This window comes from Hordeum vulgare, chromosome 2H, assembly GCF_904849725.1.
Source record: "Hordeum vulgare subsp. vulgare chromosome 2H, MorexV3_pseudomolecules_assembly, whole genome shotgun sequence".
NCBI lineage: Eukaryota > Viridiplantae > Streptophyta > Magnoliopsida > Poales > Poaceae > Hordeum > Hordeum vulgare.
In genome coordinates, this window is record NC_058519.1 from 617952544 (window position 1) to 617961743 (window position 9200).

Sequence of the window (9200 nt, forward strand, 5' to 3'; positions counted from 1 at the left end):
GTGGTTCCGGACAAAGAGACCTCATGTATCCTCGACCTACAGAAAGATTGGGTATGTGGCATTTTAGAAGATCCATAGTGGCGCTTATCCCCGATTTGTTGCTTTAGACTAAGGAATGGTTGTGAGTGGTTGTACAGGTAACTTTTTCGCCAATAAATGCACCACACAAGTAAGCTTTGAGATTTGGATGACACTCATTTGTTCACTTAGTTGGATGGAGCGTAGCTTTCACCTAGCTGTAGGAACTAACAAAGGCAAAGCGCAGTTATACCCTGTTGTCCTGTCACTTTTTTAATTGATTATTTCTTGATAGTCTTCGCCTTTTTTTTTGTTCTATGGAAATTCATCACCATACACATGAAAAAAATTGTATTTACACATGGAGTTATGTAGGTAACTTGAGTTATTGTACCTTTTTCCTTTAATTCTTTTTGTTTGGAATCAACATTCAGTACAAATGCTGCTGAAGTATACCAAATAGCACAACAACTTCTAAAGCATTCATCTATTTCCCGTGCTTTGTCGGATGTTCCAGCGAAACAATGACATGTAATTAATGTATATTGTTGTTCGGGAGATTGTGTATATTTGAACATTATTGTTTTCTTGCAATGAAGATTAGAAAAAAATACACGTCAAGTTTTCATCTTTGGATAACTTGTTGGACCACCGATAACATGAAATTAATAAAGATAGTGATGATCGCTTTAGTTTGTCCATGTGGTCTTGTTTTTATTTCATCCCAACAAACTTTATTATTGGTTATGAAACTTGTATAATAATAAAAAAACATGTTTAATAATTATTTGATGTCGATTAAGACGTGCGTTGCACGTGTAAATTTACTAGTGCATTTTAATTACATAACAAATAGTAAAAGCCGGAAGCCACCACAACTCATGTGTGCTGTTAAGTCTTCACCTTCTCGTAGTTTAATAATCGTATGGTAAAAAAATGATTTTAAACAGAAAACGAAAAAAGGTGGGACTCGAACTAAGGTCTTCCGGCTAGCTTAGAAAGAGAAAAACCATCATGCTACTTGCTTGTTCATGATAAAACATGCTCGTATGAGATAACATAACGCAGACGAAGAATTATGAAATCGACGGACGACAGAAGTACTTCGTGCTTTATTATTAGGGAAGATATATATCTGATCTTGCCCACACTTCAGCCACGGGCCCCGGCCACGCATCTGCGGCGCCGCTGTTGTGTGTCTGCGCCCGCTGCGGCGCTTCGAGCACATCGCCCGGGCACGCCACACACGAAGATAGCTCCTGCGGCGTCCCACTCCGCGCGGTGCCCGCCACAACTATTTTACACCGTCTCGTGCATGTCCTAGCTCCCCCCCATGTCTCGCTAGCTAGAAGCGCCCACGCGTGGCACCAACGGGCAGCAGCTCCGTAGCTCCTTTCGATCGATCGGATCGACATGACGCTGGACGCCCTGTGCGCGGCCACCGACGTCCTCGTCTACGACACCTTCAACGCGGCGGCCGCCGCGAGTGCCGCGCCGGCCGAGGACACTCTCCTCTTCGGCGACGCCGCCGGATCGGCATGGATGGCAGGGTCTGCTCCTGCTGCGGCGGCGCAGGCTGTGCCGGCGGTGCCGGTGGAGGAAGGGGAGAAGGCGCAGGGGAGGAGGAAGCGGCGGCGGCGGGCGAGGAGCTGCAAGAACCGCGAGGAGGCCGAGAGCCAGCGCATGACCCACATTGCCATTGAACGCAACCGCCGCCGCCAGATGAACGAGTACCTCGCCGTCCTCCGCTCCCTCATGCCGGAGTCCTACTCCCGCCGGGTAAGTACGCACGCACACATTGTTGCGCCTCGCCGAATCCCCGATACCTTCTCCACTCCATGCGTTGAGTTCTTGAGGTGAAGATCTTTACAGCGAGCGACATCGTGATTGGCTTCGGGAGTTCTTGTCTCTTTCATTCCGGTCCCTGACTCCCTGTCCTTGGCTACCGGAGCCAATGCGTTCCAATAATGGAAGAGCCGCATCCCTCCTCCGCGAGACATACATTCCTCGGCCACATTGCGCCATTAATGCACCTCCTCTACCTGTCATCACTTCACTCACAGTTCAAGTAAATGGCCTGCAATGTATTTTTTCCTTGGGGAAACAGAGTGTTACCGCGACCTACTACCCTGTTCTTTCAAGTTGTACTTGTTCGATCACGTGCAACAAACTTCTGTATGGATGAATGTACCTGTACTTGACTGTCGCTGGCTTTCAATTCGATCGACATGTAGGGCGACCAGGCATCCATTGTCGGCGGCGCCATCGATTTCGTGAAGGAGCTCGAGCAGCTGTTGCAGTCCCTGGAGGCGCAGAAGCGCACGCTCCTCGCCGAGCAGCAGCAGGAGCACAGGCCGTTGCCCAATCGTGACGCGATGCCATTGCCGAGCGCCACCGTCACGGCCGCGGCGACGACGAGCGGCGGCGAGGGCGAGCATGCGTCGGCGACGCGCGACACGGCGGGACCCCCGTTCGCGGGGTTCTTCACGTACCCGCAGTACGTGTGCCGCCTCCCGCCGCGGGACGACGCCGACGACCGCGCCGGGGCGGCGGACATCGAGGTGACCCTGGTGGAGACGCACGCCAGCGTCCGGGTGATGGCGCCGCGGAGGCCCGGGCAGCTTCTGAAGATGGTCGCCGGGATGGAGGCGCTCATGCTCACCGTGCTGCACCTCAACGTCACCACGCTCGGCTCGCTCGCGCTCTACTCCCTCAGCGTCAAGGTACATTTCCGTGCCGTCGCCTACAAAATATTCGTTCCTTTCTTGCCTTATTTTCTGATGAAAACTTAAGCCGTCGCCGGAATCTACATTTTCAATTTTATCCTATTTTAGCGCCAAAAAGTGAGTGCCGGAAAATGACAATACCAGTGGCCATAAAGCCTGTGAGAATGACACTGCCCCGTTTGTAAGCGAAACATCTAGAGTAATTATTATTGTTGCATGTGCCTTTTCAGAAGGACCAAAACTATGTTGGTTCTAGCACATCATCCAAAATAGCAAACCACTGTAGAAAATTCCCTACAAATTGTTTGTCCCGCTAAAACAGTAAAGCTTGAACATTTCTTGGTTGTGCCGGCTGAGATAACTTCCCCAACCCCAGACTGATCGGAATCATTTCACATTTCTTGTTGCCTGGGATGAACAAGATCATTCCACTTTCTCCGGTGTGACGCAGATCGGAATTCCGGTGGTGCTAGGCAGCCAGTATTCCTGCATTATATCAGCTCTGCTGCAGAAGGTTGGCGTGCATTGCTTGCGCTAGCTACTAGCCAGTGCCGCATCGTGGTACGTAGTACATCCGCCGCTGGCCATGGCCAGGAAGATCAGAAAGCTGGCTGGCTCTAGCCATTGGTGATTCGCCTTTTGACCAGAGAGAGATTCCGGAATCGATCCAGAGCCTTTTGCTCTGCTCTGCACTCCATAGCTGTAGCAGCTCTCTGCTCTCTGGAGCCTGGACTTGACCTGCGCCCGAATGGCTGCTGCCTGCACTATATCGAGCCATGACAGTTCAAGCTCAAAAGCACAAGCAGGGCCGCACAAATGATATTTTTTTCCCTGTTTCTCCTCCTGCTAAAGTAGGCTCGGGATGGCGCCATGGAGAATCTTTCTGGCTTCTGCCGAGCTGGGCCGTAGATCAGATCGATCGACATGGCGAGCTGAGCAGAGAGAAGAGAAAAGAGGGGGGAAAGGGAGGCTACAGAGCTCGTGTGTGGTGCCTTTCCTTGGAGCTAGCTGTTCATCATGGCAGGCAGCGGCGTCGATCGGCCAGGCCCCATCGGAGAATCTACCTTTTTTCACTTCCGACGACGGTGCAGCTGCGGCAGTGAAGTGATCGATGGTGTAGCACGCTGCTGCCGATCCCCTGTTCACCCGGCCTCCCTGTACGCTAGCTGGACTGGAACCGCCGCTTTGCCTCGCGTGCATTGGCCTGATGCCATTTAATTATGCACAGTACTGCAGTGAACTTCGCTCTCCTGATGAGTGCGATTGCTGACAAAGCTCAGGCTTCATGTTTCTGATTCATGTGTGCGCGCGTGTGTGTGGCTTGCAGGTGGAGGAAGGGTGCGGGCTGACGACGGCGGACGACATCGCGGCGGCGGTGCACCACGTGCTCTGCCTCATCGACGCCGAGGCGACGTCGCAGCGGCTGATCGCCGGCGGGCAGCCGGAGATTTTAAGTTAGCTAGGTGCACCGGACCGGGGCATGCCGGCGTGAAGTAGGAGTAATTTGTAAAGTGTAGTGGACCTCTAGGAGGCTTTAGCGAGCCGTTGGTTTGTGGTCGACGAGGCAGAGCAAAACACGGTGCCTGTACTAGTACTTGTACAATACAATAACATGCGGTACGGGTTTCACGAAATCATTAATCGGCGAATACCTCTTTCAAAGATGGGAAAATCTAAGTAGCTTAGGATGCACAGCCGCCCTTCCGTGCGGCGGCTCGGACGAGATTCCTTTCATAGACAATGCGCGCATGCGTGGACGTAAGTTGTTGTTGCATTTTTCTACAGTACGCAGTGAGGTGCTTTTCTCACATACGGACTATAGCTGGCAGTCTACAGCTGGTACAATGCTTTTTTTTTTCATCTAGCATTTGCTATGCAAAGTGTTGTAGTACTATGTATCTTTAAAACCAAAACTGCTGGATAGAATTGGTGGTGTCAGGAGGGAGCAGTGACGTAGAGAGGCAGCTGTTGTCGTGCTACTCTACTAGTAGTACTCATTTGTTTTAAAATATTTTTTTTTATTTTCAATCTCCTACAGTACACAAAATAATCGGTTGCTGGGTAGAATTTAAATGGCAAGGGCTATAAAATAATGTGACAATTAAATTTTACAACAAGTGACAAGCTTATATGAAACAACTTAGTAAAATTAAATTGACAAATACAACAAAACATCATAACAACTACATTTTAGAACAATCGACAAGCTTTTCATGAGACAACATGATAACTAGGTAGAATTAAGACTCGTATGTACAACAAAACACCACGACAATTAATTTTTATAATAACTGACAAGCATTGTGAGACAATATGACAACCAGGTAGAATAAAAATGACAAGCACGACAAAATATTTGGGGCAACTGGATTATATAACCACTGACAAGTTTTATGAGACAACATTACAACTAGGTAGAATAAAAATGACAAGCACGACAAAATATTTGGGGCAACTAGATTATATAACCACTCACAAGTTTTATGAGACAACATGACAACTAGGCAGAATTAAAAATGACAAGTACATCAAAACATTATGACAACTAGAATTATAAGCACCAACAAACTTAGTACAGGAACAACATAAAATAAAATGGCAATTAAGCTTTTTTTGTCAGACAAGTACGTGGTTGATAATATGGCAAGTAAATTTAAAAAATATGGCAAGTACGAACCGAAAAAAAAATGTTGAAACATATCAACATGGGATCTAGTTCGAAGATCTCGCTACGACAAAGTCAATGATGAAAACAGATCATCAATCGAATTAACGGTTTTGAAGATAAAACTTTTTGAATTTCAAACATTAAAAAAACTTGATGATGTCATTCCAAGCATGCATGGTGATGAGAGAAAGAATCTGTGGTAGCATATCAGTACTTAGCTAGTACTAGTGGGAAATATTACTCAAAGCACGTACATACATGCAGTCTGTATTTTTTTACCGTGCATGTGCAGGCCTATAACAGCCGCTGCATCGGAACACCATGGTGCGGCGCCGCTACCTAGTCATCCCCTTCAAAGATTACTTTAATCCAGAAGTCGCGACACTGTGCCTTTAATCCATACTTCTTTTTTCGTATATTTTTTTTTTAAACATTTTATCTTCTACACCGTGTGTCCAAATCTACTTTTTTTTAATTTCTCATGTTAAGATCTTCAAAAGTAGATCTCATGTTAAGAGATTTTGACGAACTTTTTTTCAAAAAAAAAAACAAAAAAACGCGCCTCCCGTAATAGAAAAAAAAACATATTTTTTCGCTGTTTTTTTCCTTTCCGAAAGGCACGGCCATATCTCTTATGAAGGCCAAATCATGGTGCTCACGGAAGCAAAAAACATGCCTTTCACGGAAAAAAACATAATTTTTTCCTTTCCGAGACCTATGGGCGTGCCTCCCGCGGAAGCAAAACCATGCCTCTCATGAAAAAAAAACGCGTTTTTTCCCTTTCTGAGATGCACGGCCGTGCTTCTCGCGAAGGTAAAACCATGCCTTTCCCGGAAGCAAAACCATGCTTGCCACGGAAACAAAATCGTGCCTCTCACAATAAAAAAACAGGAAACGTGTTTTTTCCAGTTTCCGAGAGGCACAACTGTGCCTCTCGCTGAGGCAAAATCATGCCTCACGCAAAAGCGAAACCATGCCGCTCGAGAGAAAACTAACAGAAAACACGTTTTTTTCGTGAAACAAATTTAAAAAAATCGGTCAAAAAGCTAAGAAAGACCGATGAAAACCGAAACACCAAAAAAAACTTAAAAGGCGAAAACGCGTGCGAAAAAATAAGAAATAAAATCCCAAAAAAGCACTCAGAATGCGATACGTGGCGACGCCTGAAAACACATCAAGTGACGACGCACGGGAGTGCTCGTTGGAAGGCTCCGGAACGAGCGCTCGTTAACTAATAACTCCGGTGGTTTCATCTCCACCTAGTCCATCCCTAAAGGAAACAACCGAAAACTTTTGTTTACCAATAGGCATGGCAATGGGGAGCGCCTATTCATGAAATTCTCTATTTCTCGCATTCTACAGCACGGAGTCCCGCTTTCGTGTAGGGGATCGAGCAATAGGGTCAGACTGTTTAACATTGCAACGCTCTCGGTTTTGACAACCTTCTAGAGGTTTTCAGTCATTTTTTCTGGTTATAGAAAACTTCTAGAACGTTCCCTAAATTGCTTTTTTATATTTGTTCTATTTCTCCTATTTCTTTCTTTATTATTTTTCTTTTCTCTCATTTTTTCCATTATATTTTTTTACATTTGTTTTTACTTCCTTTTTTATTAATTTAAAATTTGTGTATAAATCGAAAAATATTCACATTTTTTATATTTGTTCATGAATTTCAAATTTATTGATGTTTCAATATTTGTTCATATTTCAAAAAAGTTTGCCGTTTAATAAAAAATGTTCACAAGTTCATAAATTGGTCATGAATTTGAAATTTGTTCATGTTTCCAAATTTGTTCACAACTCAAAAAATGTTCTCGGTTTTGAAATTTGTTTGCAGAATCAAAAATTGTTTATAATGCTATAATTCTGTTCACAATGCAAAATTGGTCTACGTTTCAAAATCTGTTCGCAGATTTGAAATTTCTTCACAATTTTACATTTTTTATGAATTTGAAATTGATTCATTTTTCAAAATTTGTTCACACTTCAGAAAATGTTTGTGGTTTCAACACTTGCTCACAACTTGAAAAACGTTTGTTGTTTCAAAATTTGTTCGTAGATTCAAAAAATGTTCACAACTTTATAATTCTGTTTACTAATTTGAAACTTATTCATGTTTTAAAAATTTATTCACAATTCGAAAAATGTTTACGGTTTCAAAAAAAATTACAATTCAAAAAATGTTCATAATTTTATAATTTTGATCATGAATTTAACATTTATTCATGTTTTCAAATTTGTTCATGTTCTGAGAAATGTTGGCGGTTTAATGAAATATGTTAGCAATTTTATAATTTTGTTCATGAATTTGAAATTTCATCATGTTTAATAAAAATCACAATTCGAAAAATGTTCTCAGTTTCAAAATTTGTTCACAGATTCGAAAAATGTTCATAATTTTATAATTTTGTTCACAATTGGAAAAATATTCTCAGTTTCACAATTCGTGTGAAGATTCAGAAAATATATACAATTTTACAATTTTGTTTACGAATTAGAAATTAACTCATGTTTCAAAATTTGTGCACAATTCGAAAAATGTTTATGATTTCAAAAATAGATTCACAATTTTAAAAATGTTTGCTATTTAAAAAATTGAAGATTCAAAAAATGTTCGCAATTATATTTTTTTAATGTTTTATAGTTTATTTATATTTTCAAAATTTATTCACAATTTGGAAAATGTTTATGGTTTCAAAATTTGTTCACAATTCAGAAAAGTTTTCACAATTTTGTAATTTTGTTCACGAATTTGAAACATATTCTGGATTCTTCAAAAATGTTTTGTTTTTTAGAAAAATGTTTTGTTTTTTAGAAAAATGTTCTTGTTTTAAAAAAAATCAACTCACACTTTCAAAAAATGTTAAATTTTTCATAAAAATGTTCACAGATTCAAAAAGTGTTTGCTTTTTGAAATTTGTTCACGGATTCACCATTGCCTACAATTTTTAAGAAATGTTTTCAAAATCTCCACGGTACTGAGTGTTCAGTAGCTGTTGTGCGGCGGAGTGCTGAGTGGCTCGTGGTTTAATCATGAGGTTGCGGTTTCGATTCCGAGGTCTGCCATTTTCTAGAATTTTTGTTTCGCCCGACAGGAAACGAAACTTTCATCAGGTTGATGGGCCGACCCAGCATGGCGTCGCGCCTGTGCGTGCCACCGGCAAGTAGGAGGTCCTTCTATTTGGCGCCTTCAACGCCGCCGAAGGCAACTGTTAGCCTGGCGGGTTCGATTATGAGGTCTGCTGTTTTCCATATTTTTTTGTTTCGCCCGACAGGAAACGAAACTATCAGCGGGTTGATGGGTCGACCCATCATCGTGATGCCCCTGTGTGTGCGAGTGGTAACCTGCCGCAGAGAGCGGCAGATAGAAGCTCCCTCTATTCGGTACCTTCAATGCCGCCGAAGGCAGCTGGCACCTGCAACAGAGCCTAGAGGGTTCGATTGCGAGGTCTGTTGTTTTCCATAATTTTTTGTTTCGCCCGACAGGAAACAAAACTATCAGCGGGTTGATGGGCCGGCCCAGCATGGCGTCACCCCTGTGCGTGCGAGCGACTACCTGCCACAGAGAGCGGCAGGTAGGAGCTCCCTCTATTCGGCGCCTTCAACAGAGCCTGGCGGGTTTCAATTCCGAGGTTTGCTATTTTCCCGATTTTTTTTGTTTCGCCTGATAGGAAACAAAACTATCAACAGGGTGATGAGCCGGCTCAGCTTGGCGTTGCCCCTGTGCGTGCAAGCGACAACCTGCCGCAGTGAGCGGCAGGTAGGAGCTCCCCCTATACGGCGCCATC

At 43.7% G+C, this 9200-nt stretch overlaps 1 protein-coding gene across 1 annotated transcript; it reads left to right on the plus strand.

Annotated features, from left to right (window-relative positions):
* Nucleotides 1-1190: 1190 nt before the first annotated feature.
* On the plus strand, nucleotides 1191-4378 carry LOC123430851 (transcription factor bHLH94-like). Its single transcript, XM_045114688.1, has 3 exons — nucleotides 1191-1797; nucleotides 2253-2741; nucleotides 4072-4378. Exons 1-3 carry the CDS (start codon nucleotides 1432-1434, stop codon nucleotides 4201-4203), a joined length of 987 nt encoding a protein of 328 aa, XP_044970623.1. The 5' UTR covers nucleotides 1191-1431; the 3' UTR covers nucleotides 4204-4378.
* Nucleotides 4379-9200: the final 4822 nt, after the last annotated feature.

Bases quoted from the DNA above. Each gene is read 5' to 3' on its own strand.
- LOC123430851 (XM_045114688.1), top strand. From the start codon at position 1,432: ATGACGCTGGACGCCCTGTGCGCGGCCACCGACGTCCTCGTCTACGAC. The intron at 1,798-2,252 runs GTAAGTACGCAC...ATCGACATGTAG, and splicing joins CGGAGTCCTACTCCCGCCGG to GGCGACCAGGCATCCATTGT. The intron at 2,742-4,071 runs GTACATTTCCGT...TGTGGCTTGCAG, and splicing joins TCTACTCCCTCAGCGTCAAG to GTGGAGGAAGGGTGCGGGCT.